At 48.0% G+C, this 17,284-nt stretch overlaps 1 protein-coding gene across 1 annotated transcript in view; it reads left to right on the plus strand.

The window, feature by feature from the left end:
• PREX1 (phosphatidylinositol-3,4,5-trisphosphate dependent Rac exchange factor 1) overlaps nt 1–17,284 on the plus strand; it is a 178,016-nt gene that overhangs the window by 98,874 nt on the left and 61,858 nt on the right. Inside the window, exons 6-8 of the mRNA XM_033094653.1 lie at nt 3,205–3,366; nt 10,027–10,160; nt 16,675–16,793. Of these exons, the coding sequence (XP_032950544.1) occupies nt 3,205–3,366; nt 10,027–10,160; nt 16,675–16,793 (415 nt within the window). The remainder of the gene's footprint in view (nt 1–3,204; nt 3,367–10,026; nt 10,161–16,674; nt 16,794–17,284) is intronic.

Here is a 17,284-nt window from a genome sequence, read left to right on the forward strand (position 1 = left end):
CAAGCCCGCTTATGAAACCACATGGGGCTCATGCAGCGGATGCTGGCAAAGGTCATGAGCCTGGCTCTGGAGGGGCTTCCGCTGCCGATTGGCAGGGGGGCCTCCGGCACACCCCCTGCCTTCTCTGCCCTCAGTCTTTCTAAGGATCCCCCAGGGCCTGCCCCTGCTCAGACATTTTGTGTTCTAAGAGCCTAATTTTGGGGCGTGTTCTTTTTCTACTGGTACTGCTTCTGGAGGGACCTGTCGATGTGGTTAAGTGTCTACCAGGTCCTGCTTTCTGGCTCTGTGGCCTTGGGCAAGAGGCTTCACCTCTCTGGGCCTCAGGACCAGGGGCACAGGCTGGAGAACCATAATGCAGTGGTGAAAAACATGGCCTCCGGAGCACGACTGTGTGGGTTTGAATTTTGGCTCTACCCTTAGCGATCTGTGACCTTGGGCAAGTGATCTCACCTCCAGCTGAGCCTCAGCTGCCTCATCTGTCAAGTGGGGATAATTCACTCACTGCATTTTATGATGGCCAAGCTAAATAGAGCCAACAGAAGGAAGAACACAAATGTCACCTGGGAGAATTTATCCCAGGTGACATCCCGAGATGGGGTCTCTTTTGTATTAAGATATATTTTAGCTGCAGTGAGAGGGACCCAAATTATAGTGACTTAATGTGTAAGTTTATTTCTGTGCTAGGCAATCCAGGGGTAATGTGGCTCCACGCCGTCCAGGCCCAGTTTCTGCCACCCTGGGGTGTGTCCCTCACCACCAGGGTCTCAGGTGCTCACAGCATGTTGACATTTCAGCCTGGGGAAGAGGGAAAAGGAAACGGGAAAAGAAAATGGAAGCTGCTCGCCTCTCATTGGTCAGAACTGGACCAGAGAATAAATATTTTAAGTTTTGTGGGCCCCGTGGTCTCTGCTGCACAGAGGCCATTCCGCCGTCGTACGAGAGCAGCATGAACAATATGGAAATGAATAGCATGCTGTGTTCCAGGAAAGCTTTCCCTACCGGTTTGGTCTTCAGGCTGTCATCTGACCCCTGCTTTAGAAGAAGGGGGTGATGGATCTGGGTTGGCGGGGGGGTCCCAGTAATTGGCAGCCTCTGTTCCTGTTTACTAGGAGGAAATGGAGAGCCACCCTCACCTCCTGGGCCGTGGCTGGCTTGACAGAGGTCTGGATGCTCAAAACTGTTCATCCACAGAATGTGGGACTGGGGTGCTTTGGTGAGATGAACTGAGTTCCTCATCATATGTGGAGGTGGTGGTAACTGATCTGTGTACGTGCGTACAAGCAGGCTGTTGATTCCAGGAGGGTTTGTGCAGTGTCTGCATCATCTGTGTCCCCAGCAGAGGGCCCAGCGTGAGGTCAGGTATATGGGACACCTCCCTGGATGGATGGATGGATGAATGAAGGAATGAGGCACAGAGCTTCCTGGTCCAAGCCACCATCCTCTCTTGCCTGCACACCTGCAGTAGCCACCAGCTGGTCTTCCTGCTTTTACAGTGGCCATATATTTCCTCCAGTACATCGTCATCTTGGCAGCCAGAGGGATGGATCCTTTAAAGGATGGTGTCAGGCTGCAGCTCATAACTCTGAACTCCTCCTCCCATGCTCTTGGGATGAAACCCAACGACTCCACCTACCACGGCCTTGCATGATCTGGTCTCAGTGTGTGTGTCAAACCTCATTGCCTACCCATCCTTCTCTTTGTTGCTCACTCACTTTGTTGTTTCTTGCTGTCTCGGGGCCTTTGCTTATACAAAGATTGTGTGCTCACCGGGTATGTACTTTACCATGGAGGTACTTTTCCTGCAGTATCTGATTTACTCCTCACCATGACCATGAGTAGAACCAGAGGCCGGCTTCAAATCCAGATTCCTCTTCTTACTTCTTGGAGGCGTTGGGCGATCCTGCTGGGTCCCAGTCTCCTCATCTGTTAAACGGGGTAATTATAGAACCTACCTCACAAGTGTAGAGTGAAGGTTCAGTAGGTGTTAGCTGCTGCCCTCGTCATCATCCTCATCCTCATCATCATTGGTTTTCAGATGATGAAACTGAGGCTTTGGCACAGGGGGTAACTGGCCCAAGGTCACCCAGTGACTGAGTGTGACTCTGCTTGGAACTACCACGCTAGCACGTCACATCTTTGGTTTTCAAAGGAGCAGAGAAATGGGGAGACGCTGGAACCTTTGGGCATGTCTGGGTCACATGACTAAAGAAACTTACATTTGCTGGCATGGTCCTGTCCGTTGAGTGATTTGGCCGGAAAATCCCTGATTATCTTTTGAGGCCTAGCTAATCCCTTCCTTCTCGGTTCCTCTCTCATCACACTTACTGCATGGATGAAACCTTTTGATTCAGACTGGTCTGACGTCTAGAAAGTCCCCTCCTGTGCTTGTGAGGGGTGAGATGAGAGTGATAGATGATGGTGGGGGAAGTTCACGGGTTAAGAACCTGCTCTGACTGCCCTCTTTACACTCCCTGCTATGTCCTGGTGAAGGCGGGCATTTTTTTTTAGCCATTATACAGATGAGAAAAATGGACTGGGCCGGGGAAGTATCGGCGGCCACCTCTTTCATCTGCCAGCCTCTCTCTGTTTCTTCTTCCCTCTCTCGTACTCCACTCCAGCCCTCTGCCTCCTCACTGTTCCCTGTTATCTACCACACAGGTCACCACCTCAGACCTTTTCCGTTTGCTGTGCCTTCTATTAGGCACTTTCCCCAAAGTCTGGCAGGACTCCCGCCCTTGCATTATCCGGGGCTCTGTTCAAATGTCACTTCCTCTGAGGGGCCTTTCCTGACCTCCATATTTGAAAGCATACCTCCTTTCCCAAGGCCCTGTAGCCCCTTATTCTGACTTGTCTTCATAGTTTTTATCATTGCCTGACATTAAATTATATACTTGATTTTTCTTTATTTTGGTTGATCTCCTTTATATGAGAGTACAGAGTATATTATCCACCAGGTAGGGAATTTTTCTCTGTTTTATTAAAAAAATGTATCCCCAGATCCTGGAACACTGCCTGCTGTGAAGGAGGTGTTCAGGGGACATTTATTGAATGAATGAATGAATGAATGAATGATGTTTCCCAGCCCCAGATCACATAGTTTGCACATAGCAGAGCTGGGCTTTAGCTCCGGCCAGGTGACCTGTAGGCCATGTCTGGTCATCTCTGGGTTGATGTCTCTTATTCCTGCCCTCACATCTACCTTAGGAACTGGCTAAAAGGACCCCCGGCAAGCACCCCGACCACCCCGCGGTCCAGAGCGCTCTGCAGGCCATGAAGACCGTCTGCTCCAACATCAATGAGACCAAGCGGCAGATGGAGAAGCTGGAGGCCCTGGAGCAGCTGCAATCCCACATTGAAGGCTGGGAGGTACGTCTGGGGCAGGCGGGGCCCTCTGGGCTGGCGAGGGGCCCAGGGAGTGCGCAGCTGCAGGCACAGACTGTGGCCTGGGCACCAGGTTCAGCCTGCAGCCTATTTTGTTTGGCCTACATGGTGTTTATATAAAAAAAATTGTTTTAATTACTTTTCAGTTAAGTCTACATAAAAAGCTAGACTTTGAGTTTCTCTTGAAAAATCAATGACACCGGACCCCCATTTTCCATGACAGTAGCTACTGGAGCCTCCAGCTTTCCTCAGCCCCACCACTCCCCGTTACGCCGCAGTCATTCCCCTTTACAGGTTGTCTTATCAGCCTGGTGCCCATAGGCCTTTGAGCTTTTGACACCAAGGTCAAGGGTGGCATTCAAGGGTCCATTCCAAGACACAATTCTGGCTCTGAAACTCCCTTGCTGGGTGACTTTAGGCAAATGTCTTAACTTCTCTGAACTTCAGTTTCTTCATTGATACCTGGCACATAGTAGGTGCTCAGTACCTGGGAGGTATTGCTCTTATGATCATGATTATTAGGGGATGAGATTCTTGAGATCTTCTGACTCTGTAATTTCTTTGTTTAAACCCCCACATCTTCCTTAGATTGTTAGAGATTTCCTACAAATCTTCAGGAGGAAATGGGAAAGTCTGAATAAATACAAAAATCAATTATCAGGGTAAATACAGCCGGAATGAGAGACTAAGAACAAAGATGAAAGACTCTTGGACACAGATTGTCCTCTGAATCATCTGCCTTCTACTCTTTGGATTTTGGGACACTCACTGTGTTTGGTGTTTCCACTTCTTTTCCCTGTGTGGGGGAATCCTAAGTGCGACTCTGTGTCACTCAGGGGTTGAGGGTTTGGCTGCAGGTAGGAGAGAGGCCCGTGTTCAAGGAAGAGGTGGAAAGTATGGATTAGTGCTTGCCATGTCCTGTACCCTTCTTCCTGCCTGGCTGAGACTGGAGAACAAAGGGCTGTATTCCTCGGACCCCCATGTAGCTTGGGGTTAGGATATGATTGGCCAAGATCGGATCCAGCTGCTTGACATTTGGAAGGCGAGAGTGGGATGGATGCCACCCTTGTACTGTTGTGTAGCAGAGCACAGCCACGGTCGGTCGTGTTTGGCTTTATGTGGTAGCATTAGTAGAGGGCCCAGGCTCCAGCTTCCTGGGTCTCAGGATGCAGGGTACGGGGCATCCTTTTTTATAATTAATAAATAAATTAATCAATTTATTTATTTCAGGTGTACAAAACAACATAGTGATCAGACATTTACGTGTCTCACAAAGTGATAAACCCAACGAGTCTACTCATGGGGTGTCCTTTCTGTTCGTGGTGGGGTGTAATCTAACAGGACAAGGTGGCTTTGCAGCTGACAGTTGAGGCAACGGTGCCCGAGGGCCTGGATGCAGTCAGGTCAGCTTTTTTTCTGGAGCATCAGATCAGGCAGGTGCTCCTCTGACTCTCCCTTTTCCCAGTGGGGCAGTGCCAGTGGCCCCCTGAAGGGGCCGTTCCGCAGTGCTCTTGGTTTGCTGGGAGCCCTGGCCTGGATTCTTGGTGCTTCTAACCCCTTAATGATTGAGTAAACCCTTCATTTCTTTCTGTTTAAAATACCTGGCTTGGTTTCTGTTTCCTACAACTGAAAATTGCCTGATCCTCAGGTGTGTCTGTTAGAACGTGTTCTCCAAGGACTTTTGTTTCAGGCTCATGATGTCACAGCTCTGATTGGGTCTCTTGTGATCTTCTTGGCCTTCCCCTTGTGGTTCCAGGATAGCAGCAGCTCCAGGCATTGTGAGTCCAAAGCAGCTGGAGACTTAGGGATGGCCAAGGCAGTGAGAGGGAACACTTCTCTCCAATGCAGGAAAACCTTTACCATAAGCCCCAGGAAAACCTCCCCCTCATCTCATTGGCCAGAGTGGGTCACATGGCCACTTTCAGCAAAGGTGCGAACCTAAAGAGCAAATATTGTTGATGCATTTAAGCATCTGTGTGGGTTTTGAGCTTCCTGGCAACCAAGGTGAAAAGAGCAGGACATATAAGTTACGTAACATTCATTGTCAAAAAAGGAAGAAGCAGAACATTTCTTTTGGGAGATACAGAGTTTCCTGGAACCAGCGGGAAAAGAAATTTCTCACATGGGCCCCTGTGGAGTGGGTATTGAGCAATCAATTTGGCAGCCAAGAGCAGAAGTGATTTCCAGATGCCTTCTTCTGGGAAAGGCCCAAAGAAATAAGAACTAAGGGTCTTTGGGACCCTTTTTGACCCAGAAAAATTTACAATTTAAGAATGGCCTTTATTGTGATCACTGTTTCTGGGTGCAGTAGGAAATAAAGTGATCCAGAATAAGAGTTGCTGATGATAATTATTGAGTACCTGTTACGTGCTTCCAACACTCGATCGGAGGTAGTGTTATTATCCCCATTTTACAGATGAGGAAACTGAGGCACAGGGACTTGGTTTTGAAGCCCAGACCTATAACTTACAGACTGTCCTGCCTCAGACTAGTTTGTCCTGCTCTCTTGGCTTTATTTCCCCTAGTTGTCTAATTTTAGTAATAATATCTCTGAAGTTATCTCCTGGTGTCATTTGAGGATAAAGTCAACTGTGGAGTATGAGTATTCTTTGGAAAATGTGAAATGGTTTTCTGTGCAGTAGAAAGGTTTTTAAATACAGTTTGATCTTCAAGATGACTTGTGACAATCGTATGTTCTAGCTAAAAAAATTAATGTTTAACAGTGAAGCTACTTGCCTTGGCTTTATGCCACAAGTAGCTACAATCTCAGGGGATAGTATGACTTAGGGTGTCGTTCACGGTGAATGATAGTCATTGCAAATCCTGATTTCTGATACTCTTCTTGATAGTTTCTAATCTTTTTGTCTGACCTCTTGCCAATCTGATTAGATGGCTGTCATCTCTCTCAGAATAGGTTGGCAAGGAATTTGCTTTTGGAGAGGAGGAGTTGTTCCTCGGTCACTTTATTTCGGTGTGCTTGGGCTTGCATCATTAGTTTGATCTTTAATCCGTGGGTTTTTTTTTGTTTTTTGTTTTTTCTTTTTGCCTGATCCTTTGTAAGACACTTGTCCTTTTTAGTTGTGAGACTGGTTTAGTTAAAACCAGATGAGTTAATCCCTAAATCCATTTTGTTAAGCACAAGGAAATGGCAGTATGTTGCAATACTGCGGAAGTGAGAGAATGAGCCAGCCCCCCTGCATGGAGGGGTTCAGGGCAGTAACCCTCAGGGGTCACTTGGGGATCTGAATGGATGCATGAAAAGAACTCAGAACAGTGCTTTCTTTATGGCTCATAGTAAACGCTCAATAAAAGTCAGGAGGAGCCGTGGCAGCAAAGCAGGAGTTTTTTCTTATTTCTTTTTAGATGAACAGGCATCACGCAGCTTTGGCTAGAGCTCACTCCCAGCGTGGGCTGACCCTCCTGCGGGAGGACACGTTGGATGCAAGTCCCACGGACTTCCGTGTGAAGCTCACAATCATAAAAAGAAGTGAAAGTTCTTCGTACAAAAGGAGCAGGGAACAGTTCTCTTGCTGGCTCTGGGAGCCCTGGTTTAAGAGCCCATCACCTACTTCCGCATCCACGAGGGGACAGCAGGAAACAGGAGTGAGGAAACATAAAATCGTTTTTAAAAAAAGATCAGAAATAGAAGTTCTCTTGTGTTCTTTGTACGCTGCCTGGGCTGCCTAGGCTTCCGGGAGGCATTTAGTCTCTCCCCTTCCAAGACCTCTGCTCTTGACCAGTAGTTGCACCCCAAAACCATTCAGGTTGCCTGCTAAGAAGCAGCCCAGGCTACCAGAGGGTAGTGGATAGGCCAGTGGGGCCACCCGTCTGGGTTCAGATCCCAGCTTGCTCTCTTACTAGCTGTGTGACCTTGAACAAATGACTTCACTGCTCTGTGCCTCAGTTTCCTCATTTGTAAAATGAGAGTTGTCATATGGATGAGCCGAGTTTGTGTGAGACACTTAGAACGGTAGCTGACCTGTGGAAACCCTACGCCTGCGTTGGCTTTTGGCATCGTCTCTGATGTTACCACTTCAGTTCGGTTGAGTGCACTGTCTGCAGGACGTCTCCAGCCCTGCCTGGTAGACACCTTGATGCTCGGCCTCTCCCCTCTGTATCTGTCTCATCCTTAGCACCACCCCTGACCTGGGCTCAAGGATTCTGGGGAGACCAAGGGCTGGCTGGGCTTCTCATCAGGGCCAGGGTGGAAGGGGTGTCCTTGGCATTTCACGTGCTGTGTGCTGAGTGGCTCTTGGCCCCGGCCAGAGGGGCACCTTCCCAGGCTGGGTGCGCTTCCTCTCTGTGGTCCCCTGACATTGCAGAGAGGTCAGGTCTAGGCCTGCGTGACCTCGGAGTTCTGGGCCCTACAGCTGGGCCAGCTACCAGATTCATATACAGGCACGTAAAATCCTCCTGTGGAGCCTGGAGGAGCCAATGGGTGGGCACGAGTAAGGAGAGGGCAGGAGACGGGGAGGCACATGGTCCTCAGGAGCTTCTGAACTGTTGTCTGCTCTGAGCTGGCCCGTGGGCCACTGATGGAGCCTCATGACCCAAGTAGTCATGCTCACACTGTTTGCAAGGATTCTGGGGGTCCGGGGGCTCTTCATCACGGGAGCCCCATGTCCTGGTGCAGCGGGCTCACTATCTCTTGCTGTGTCATTGTGTGAGAATCAGGTATCTGCCTGTGGCTTATACGTGTCCAGGCTGTGGTTTCTGCTAATGGTGCCTGCTACTGTTCTGGGCTGCACAGCTCTTGACTATAAAGAAACTGGTGGCCCAGGACCCCAAATAGGCTCCAGAGGGGCCTCTGGGATTGTTGGGTGAATGGATTTGCTTCACCCAGATGAGCTGTGCTCACAGAGCAAAACCAGCTCTAACAGCAGCAGGAGAGACTGCACCTTCGTGGTGGGTGGTCAGCAGACAAACTGATTTCTGAGTTGCCAAAACCAGTTCCCCTTTAGTGGGTCACAGAAATAATCGAGTAAGCAGATCTCACTGCGGTCCAAATTTCTTGTTGGTTCTGGGTGTTGAGTGTTTGGGGAAGAAGATTCTGTGAACAGTTCTCCTTCTTTCATTTCCAAGTTCATGTCCAAGCAGAGACAACGTCATGTCTCTTTGTTTCTCCCTTGACTGAATCTGCAGTTCTGTTGCATGAATTTCCCCTAAAACGTTGCTTTTGCATAATATCCCTTGGGCCTCAATGTCAGTTACCCCACTGCCCACCTATTGATGGAGCCTGTACCCTTATCTTGGTATATGAGGTAAAGTATACCATACTTTGGTTGGCTGCTGAAAGAAAGAGAGACAGTGGCTTCGGTGAGATAAAGGTTTATTTCTCAGTAGCGGTGCAGGCGGGGGTGGGGCGGCTCTGCTCCATTTGGACCCAGGTTCCTTCCACCATCTGCTACAGTGTATTCCACCCCCACTATCGCCGTCTTCCTGTGGCTAGAGGGAAGGGAGGAAAAGCAGGGGGAGCAATTTTCCTTCAAGGAAATGATGTGGAAGTGAGCACACTGGCCATAGTTTCGTCACATGACCATAATTTCGTCACATGACCACACCTGGTGCAAGGGATGCTGGGAAATGGAGTCTGTGGTTGGGCAGCCAGCTAGAACTCCATTCTTGTGACAAGAGAGCAAGGATTTGGGGGACAGCAGACGGCTGCCTTACCTGGCATACTGTGCCCTCCTAGATCTGTTTCTAGCTTCCTCTCTCTTAGCGCTTTGGGACCTCTCTGCCCCTGCCTTGGTCCCCGCAGAGCCCCAGACAGACCTGTGTGGTCCCCAGCTCTGAGGCCTTCTCCCAGCGGGGACCTTCCTCCAGGCCCACCCTCAGCCTCTTTATTTTAGACTTCTTCCGAGACCCATCCCACCCCTTCCTGGTGCCTTTCCTGACCGTACCGCCCTGAACCTCATGGAGTGTCAGTGAACTGCACACACACTTAGTGTCTTAGCCACCCCCCTGTCAATTAGCATGGATGACCAGGTAGAATTTGGGGACTGTACTCATCGATACTCGTATCTGCAGCTAGAGTGAGTGCTGTCAGAATCCTGCTCCCGGTGGTGTTCACATTGTATTTGTCACCTGTTCTACAGCATTTATTAACTACGCACAATATGCCAGACGGCATTATGGGTGCTGGGAATACAGTGGCAAATGCTTGATAAATGCGAAGTTTCCTGTCCTTATGCAAGTGGAATTCTTGTGGAGGAGATGGAATAACAACTCAAGACATAAATAAATAAGGGGGAAGGGATAGGCAAAAAACCCAAACTACAAAAAGCCCCAAATTCAAAACAAGAACTGAACCAAAACAAAACCAGATGCCGACCAGGGCTGTATGAGCTGGGTGAGTCCTTTCACCTCCCTGAGCCCCATGTTTTGGTAGGATGTTTAGATACTCCCTCTTCTGTGCGGCGTCACTTTCATGTGCTCTGTCAGCATTGTTCTGGCTCACTGAATAGATAGAAGCCATTGATCACGTTGTATTGTTTTTCTCTCTCCTGACAGATTTGCCCACGGCGGTGCATTTAGATTTGGGGGTATGAAGGAGGCAGTGTAGGTTCTGTCTCAGGGGGGTAAGGGGATATTCCCAAGTGTTCTGGATGTGCCATATCATTCACTGTACCCCCATCACTCTCCCAGGGCTCCAACCTCACGGATATCTGCACCCAGCTCCTTCTGCAAGGGACTCTGTTAAAAATCTCAGCAGGCAACATCCAGGAGAGGGCCTTCTTCCTCTTTGACAACCTGCTTGTCTATTGCAAGCGGAAATCCAGGTGAGTTGCTGGGAGCGGGGTTGCACAGGTTAGCCAGGAGGCTGGGATTGGGTTGAATCCTGACAGTTTCTGGAGGTGACAACATAGACTTATCACTTTCCTCTCTGGGCCTTTTTTCTCTTTTTCAGTTGAGCAGTTTGTTAGATCAGCACTGTCCAACAGAAATATGACGTGAGCCACATAGGTTATTTAAAAATTTCTAGTAGCTACATTAATTAAAAGGAAATAGGAGAAATGAATTTAAATAACATGTTTTATTTATCTCATTATATCCCTAAGTATTTCAACTTAATCCGTTAAAAAATTATTAAGAGATGTTTTGCATTCTTTTAAAAAATCATACACGCAATCTTCAAAATGTGTTTCACAGCACATCTCAATTTGTACTAGCCACGTTTTAAGTGTTTAAAGCCACATGTGACTTTGGCGACCATATTGGACTGTGTAGATTGAGGCAGTCACGGAAGCTTGAAAGTTTTTTTGTGACACCAGCATCCTGTGATTTTAAGATCCAAAGGTAGAAGGTTTGAGGGGAGGGAGCTCTTCTATTAAGTGTTTTGAGGGAAAGGATAGTACCTTCATTATCTTTATCTCTTTCGCTGGAGCTTCTTGCACGTTGTAGAGTCTGGGAGTGAATGGATGGGTGAATGGAAGCAGATGTACTCCTGTGTATGACAGGAAGTGTGACTGATGGGATGTATGGGCAAGTGGGAGGAGCAACGACGGATAGTTAGAGGTTTGGGAGATGAATGGACGGTGGGTGAAGGGAGGCAGGGAGGGAGAGACTGGGTGGGTGGATAAATTGACTTACGAATAGATGAGTGAGTAGGTGAATGAGTGAGCAGTTGAGAGGTTGGAGGTGTAGGAGAGGGCTGGATGGAGGGATGAAATGCGAAGCTTCCTGTCCTTATGCAAGTGGCTGGGGGATGGTATGGATGTTTAGGTAGTTGGAGAAATGGGTATGAAGACATAATGAGTTGGCAGAGGTTTGTTTAGGTGAATGGTGAGTTGGGGGCCTTCCTATCTGGTTTGTTGAATGAGTGCGTAGATGGTTGGATGGGAGGGTGGGTGGTGATGGAGGTTTGGAGATTAGTGGATAGATGGTCAGTTGGATGGGTGTGTTCATGGCTGGCTGGCTGGATGGTTGGACGTTGCTGGGGTGGTTGGACTCTGGTATGGAAGGTTGGATAATTGGATGACTACTGGGTGGATGCATGATTGGAGAGAGGGAAAATTAGGTGACAGGTGGGGGCATGAGTGGGTGGTTTCATGGGCGGGTGGGTAGGTTGGTGGACTGAGGGATTCCTGCCTTTCAGCGTTCTTGCTCAGCACGTGGAGGATGTCTCAACTGACCAGCACAGCCCTGTTTGAATTCTCCTTCCTGCTACTTTGTCTTATGGATGACACAGTGACTTTCCAGAGGCTTCTTTATCTAGCAAAAGCTAAGGCTAAGGGGAAATCCAGACTGCGTCCTACTGTTAGCATTACCTCCAACTTCCTTTCTGGTCTGGGCATGTCACTTACTGCCTGAGCCTCATTTTCCTTGTCTGTTTCTGCTGGCCTTCTCTGGTTGTGGTGAAGAACCTTTCTACAGGATGAGTGATGGACATCGATGCATGTGTGTGGGCTTTTTATAGTCTTCCTCCTCCAGCCTGACCTCTGTGAGCCTCAGTTTTCTCTTCTGTAAAACGGGGATGATAAACCCCTTCTGATGGTAGTGTTTGGTGAACAACCAGGCTCCTTATAGTTGAAACCCTGTTCAGCTATTTCCCCAGCTCTGTGACTTTGCCTCTCTTTGCCTCAGTTTCCTTGTCTGTGAAATAGGGTAAATTATTGTACGTACCCTGTAGAGTCATTGTGAAGAATAAATGTGTTAAGTGTGCCTGGCACATAGTAAGTGCACACAGTAAGAGTTAGCTGCTATTACTGTGACAGTTAACTTACGTCCACACATGCTGGGTTCATATTTAGTGCCACCCCACAGGTGTAGCACGTGGCACATAGTAGGTCACTTCAACCACAGGCTCCTTCCCTCTGCCCTTTCCTCCCTGTTTTGGGGCTTGGTCCTTCTCGTGAGAGGCCTTGGTCTTCCTCTTTCACCATCTAGCTGTGAGTAGGTCAGCATGTCGCCTTTTCATTTGATATTTTGTTTCTGCCCACTTTGTGAGGTCTGCCTGTGTCTTTCTCTTGTCTTCCTACCCCTCCATCAATGCCCCCTTCTCCTTCCTTTTTGCTTCCTGCCTGTTCTCACTGGGGCCAGCCTGAGAAACCTTGTTTGGCAGTGCCAAGGCCACTGCCAGCATTCACCGCCTCCCTTCCCCTCCACCCACCCTGGGCTGTCTGAAACAGGCACTTTTCCCAGAACACTGGGGTTTAGAAAACAGAATCTCCCTTCAGGCCTCTGACCTGTCCCAGCTTTGGCCGAGATGGCTCGAGTTAGCTTCAGCTATCACAGTGCAGGCCCCTCCTGCATGGCGTGGTCGCACCTGTTGGAGCGATAGAAGCTGATCCTGATCTTTCTGGACTCCAAGTGGGCCCTCTAGGGCTGCCCTGTGGCCGCCACGAGCTTTTCTAAGGCCATTCCCTCCTCAGTGCTGCAAGTGAGCTGGGCTGGCAGAGGGAGAGGGCACATCTGTCTCCTGAGAGAACCTGGCAGGTGGCCAGCATTCCTGCCTCTGGATTCGGAGCCAGAGGACTGGGCTCCGGGAGGTCCCTGAGGGATTGGGCAATAGTGGATGGAACAACTGGCCTGGCTCTGATGTGGTCACAGGAAATGCCTGACGCAGCTAGGTGTCTGCCGACTGTTTTGTCTTTGCAGAGCGCCGCCTGTCCGGGATGTGGGTCAGGGAAGGTCTCTGACTCAGAGAGTTTCTGATCTAATTCAAAGGTAGAGGCTCGTGGATGTCAGAATGGAAAGGAGTAGTTCAAAAGCCCACCTCCCCATTCTTCAGAAGGGGAAACTGAGACCCAGAAGAGCTAAGTCTCATATACATCAACTGCCTGCCTAGTGTCTTGGGAAGGCAGCAGCTTGCAGTTGTTAAGGACACTGAGGCCCCACTGCTTACTAGCTGTGTGACCTTCAGCACGTGATGTCAGCTCTTTGTGCCTCTGTTTGCCTTTCTGTTAAATGGGGGTAAAAGCAGTCCCCATCTTTATAGAGTTGCTTTTATAGATTAAGTAAAATAAAACATGTAAAGAGGTTAGAATAGTGCCTGGCACATGGTATGTGAAGGAGAAGAAATATAAACCTCTGTCTCCGCTTGGATGTCACACACAGCTCACACTTAAAAAGTGCATCGAAAACAAGATGCGTCAGGTTTCCTCGCAAGTCCTGCTCTAAGCCTTTTCCTCCTCGAGTCTCGAGTCTTCCTCATTCCGAATCAGTGGCACCACCATCTCTTTAGTCAGGAGCTCAGGCCAGACTCTTAATAGCCCTGGTTTCTGACCTGCTTCATCCCCCACCCACTTCAGCAGCAAACCCTTTTCGTTCTGTCATCAAACTTCAGCCAGAACCTCAGAGTAATTCCCGTAAAAGTTCCAGGAAGGAGGGTGTGTGTATGTGTATATCAATGATTGTAAAATTTATATAGAAACACAAAAATAGACAGTTTTGAAGAAGGACAAAGCTGGAGGGCTTGTATTACTGATTCTAAGCTTACTGTAAAGCTGCGGTAATTATGATGTGGTCTTGGTATAAAAAGAGGCACATTAATCAGTGGAATAGAATAGCAAGTCAGAAGTAGACCCTTATGTAAGCACTCATTTGAATTTCAACAAAAACTCCAATGTAGATAAATAAATGACACAGGGTTAGTTTGATATCTGATGGGGAAAAAAATACACCAAAAAAATCAACTTCAGATGGAGCATAGATTTAAATGTGCAAGGTAAAACAATAAAGCTTCTAGAAGAAGGCATTAGGAGATTATCACCACGATCTGAGGTAAGGAAAGATTTCATAAAATGGACAAAAAGTATAGTCATAAAGGAAAAAATAGATTCTCCAGACTGCATTAAAATTAAGAACTGTTCATCAAAAGACACCATGAGGAGAGTAAAATGGTAAGGTACAAATTAGGAGAAGAACTTTGTAATCCATATAACTGAAAAAGGACTCATCTCCAGAATATATGAAGAAGTCCTGTAAGCCAAATTTGGCCTTCTGTCAATTTTTTATAAATAAAGTTCTATTGACACACTCATTCGTTTTTGTATTGTCTATGGATATTTTCATGCCACAAGGGCGGAGTTGAGTAGTTGAGACAGAGACCATATGGCCCACAAAACTGAAAATGTTTACCACCTGGCCCTTTTCAGAAAAGGTATACCGACTCCCATTGTAAATCATTAAGAAAAAGACAGACAATCCAACAGAAAAATGGTCAGAGGACAGTCATTTCACAAAAGAAGACAGCAGCACGGCCAAAATGGAACTTAAAAAGTACCAGTTGTGGAGAATATGGAGCAGCTGGAATGTTCCTACAACTATTTTGGAAAACAGCATGGCAGTATCTAGCAAAGCCAACTGTGTGCATTTCTTGTAACTCAGCAGTTCAACTCCTAGGTAGATAACCCCAGCAGATGTGCACGTATGTTCTTTAGAAGACATGTGCAAGCACATTCGCAGTGGTCCCAGACTGGAAGCATCCCACACGTCCATCACCATCACCTTTGTGATCCCACGTTTGTGAGGTTCAGAACAGGCCAAGCCAAGCCACAGGGTTATACATCAGCACTGTGGTTACCCTTGTGGGTGTGTTTGGGGGAGCGACCACAAGGGGGCATGATGTGGGGTGTTCCGGGGGGTCTCAAATGTTTATACAGGTGTGTTCACTTTGTAACAAAGCTCATTGAACCATATACTTCTTTGAGCCTTTTTTTCCTGTATGGATATTATACACTTTAATTAAAAGTGTATACAAATATGTATATGCACACACACATGTATAGGTATGTACAGATAGGTGCACACAGACGCTCTCCGTGGCTTCCTCTCTGGGTCTTTCCGCATCCCACTGGCCCTGTTACAGTCGGTTTTCCACAGTCAGTCCGAGGGAGTCCTTCAAAACTTAATCAGATCACGTGATTCTTCTGGTCAAGCCCTCCATGACTCCCATCTGACACACACACCACTGCCCCCAGGACCCTGCAGGACCTGGCCCGTGGGGCCACTCTGACCCCTGTTCCCACACTCGCCTTTGCCCAGGCAACTCCAGCCATGCCGGCTTCCTCACTGCTCCTTGCAACATGGCAGCTTGGTGTCTGTCCCCTGCCTAGAATGCGCCTCTGCACAGAGCCTTGTAGTGTCGGTCTTTACTTCTGTGTCACCTCCTTAGGGAGGCCCGCGACCACCTGCTCCTCCCCCGCCCCAATTAAAGTCACACCCCCTCCCTACCCATATTTGTGTTTTATTATTTGTTTTACAAACCTTAAGTGTTTTCATTAAAAACATAAACATTGCGTTCATTAAAGATTCTTTTCATATAGAGAGCCAACGCCTCGTCTCTGAGGTAAAGTTCACTCTCAACGCAGAAGCTGCTCACCTTTCTCACGTCTTTCTGAAACATTCAACTCAATTTTCAGAGACATGACTCTCTTTCCACAGTCATATGTCCTCAGCTTATATAATATTTAGTTTACCCAGTGACAGTGACAGGTGCACATCAGGCAAATAGGTTTGGGAATGCACACAGCTGGCTTTCGGTGAGCTATCACCCACCTGGTGGAGCGGAGGGGGGCCTCCAAGCTGTGAGGGCTCCTTCTCTGCTTTGTTTTAACCACAACATTAGCACTTCTGACTTCTGACGTGTGTTGGACTTCTTTACGTAGCCCCTGTCTCTGTGCCCCCTGCCCCTCTCCGCCTCCTACTGGAAGATGAGTTCTCAAAGACATTGTTTTGTTCACTGCTACAGCCCCAGCACCTAGCAGACTGCCTGGCACCCAGTAGGTGTTCCCTAAGTGCTGTTGAATGCGGGGGGTGAGCAACTCCCCTTGGTCCCAACTTAGTATTTTCCCACAGGAAGTGCTGGTCAGATGTTTGTTGAGTGACTAAATGGGCAAGTGATAGAATTCACCTGAGTGAATGAATGGGTGGGTAGGTGGATGTGGATGGATGGATGGATGGACTGCCTGCTCCAAGCTCCTTTCCACTTTGGTCTTATTTCAGGAAGTACTTGTGTGTTAGATACTTTGAGAGCCTCTACCCATTTCTAGCCAAGAAGAATGGGTTTCTGTTGCTTTGTGTTAGTTTCTCATCAGTGTCCCCTGTTAGCTGAGAAGGAGCTCTGTGAGGTCAGCAAGACTACTAGCCCATTTTCCAGATGAGGAAACTGTAGCTGGGAGTGGAGAAGTCACCCAACTACCAGCCAAAACCCCATGTTCCTGACCCCGGTGCAGTGCTCCTCCCATCCCTGGGCGCCCTCCCATATTACTGCCCTTTCTCCCTCTGCCCCGTTGAAGACAATTGAGCCCCCATGAGGTGAGGCATAAGGAATGACCTCCCACCATCTTTCAGGGTCACCGGGGGAAAGAAATCCACCAAGAGGACCAAATCCATCAACGGCTCCCTCTACATCTTCAGGGGTCGAATCAACACTGAAGTCATGGAGGTGGAGAACGTGGAAGATGGGACAGGTAGGCCCCGACCCTGAGCCCTGCCGGAGCCCAGCCCCACCAGCTCCATGGCATAATCGCTTTCAGTTAAATAGTGCTTTTTTTTTCTCTTTTATCTGAAATGTAACCTACGTACAGAAAAGCACCTAAAACTTATGCAGGTAAAATGAATACCTGGGTAGTCACGATTCAAGTTAATAAGTAAAACTGCCTGCGCCCCGGAAGCCCCTTCCACGCCCCTCCCTCCCTGGTCACAGCGCCTCCTTCCCTTCAGAAGGAACCAATGTCCAAATTTTGTGACGATCATTTTCTTGGTTTCTAAAAATATTTTAATCTCCTAAGTGTACATTACTAAATATTTTAATCAAAGTTTCTGTTTTCAAACCTTATTCATGTGGTTATATTATTGTATATATGTTTAAATGGCTTTAAATATGATTTTATATATGTTTTAAATGGTCATAAAATATGGTGTATTCTTTTGTATCTGGCTTCTTTCACTCAACCCCATG

Source organism: Rhinolophus ferrumequinum, chromosome 23 (genome assembly GCF_004115265.2).
Source record: "Rhinolophus ferrumequinum isolate MPI-CBG mRhiFer1 chromosome 23, mRhiFer1_v1.p, whole genome shotgun sequence".
Classification (NCBI taxonomy): Eukaryota; Metazoa; Chordata; class Mammalia; order Chiroptera; family Rhinolophidae; genus Rhinolophus; species Rhinolophus ferrumequinum.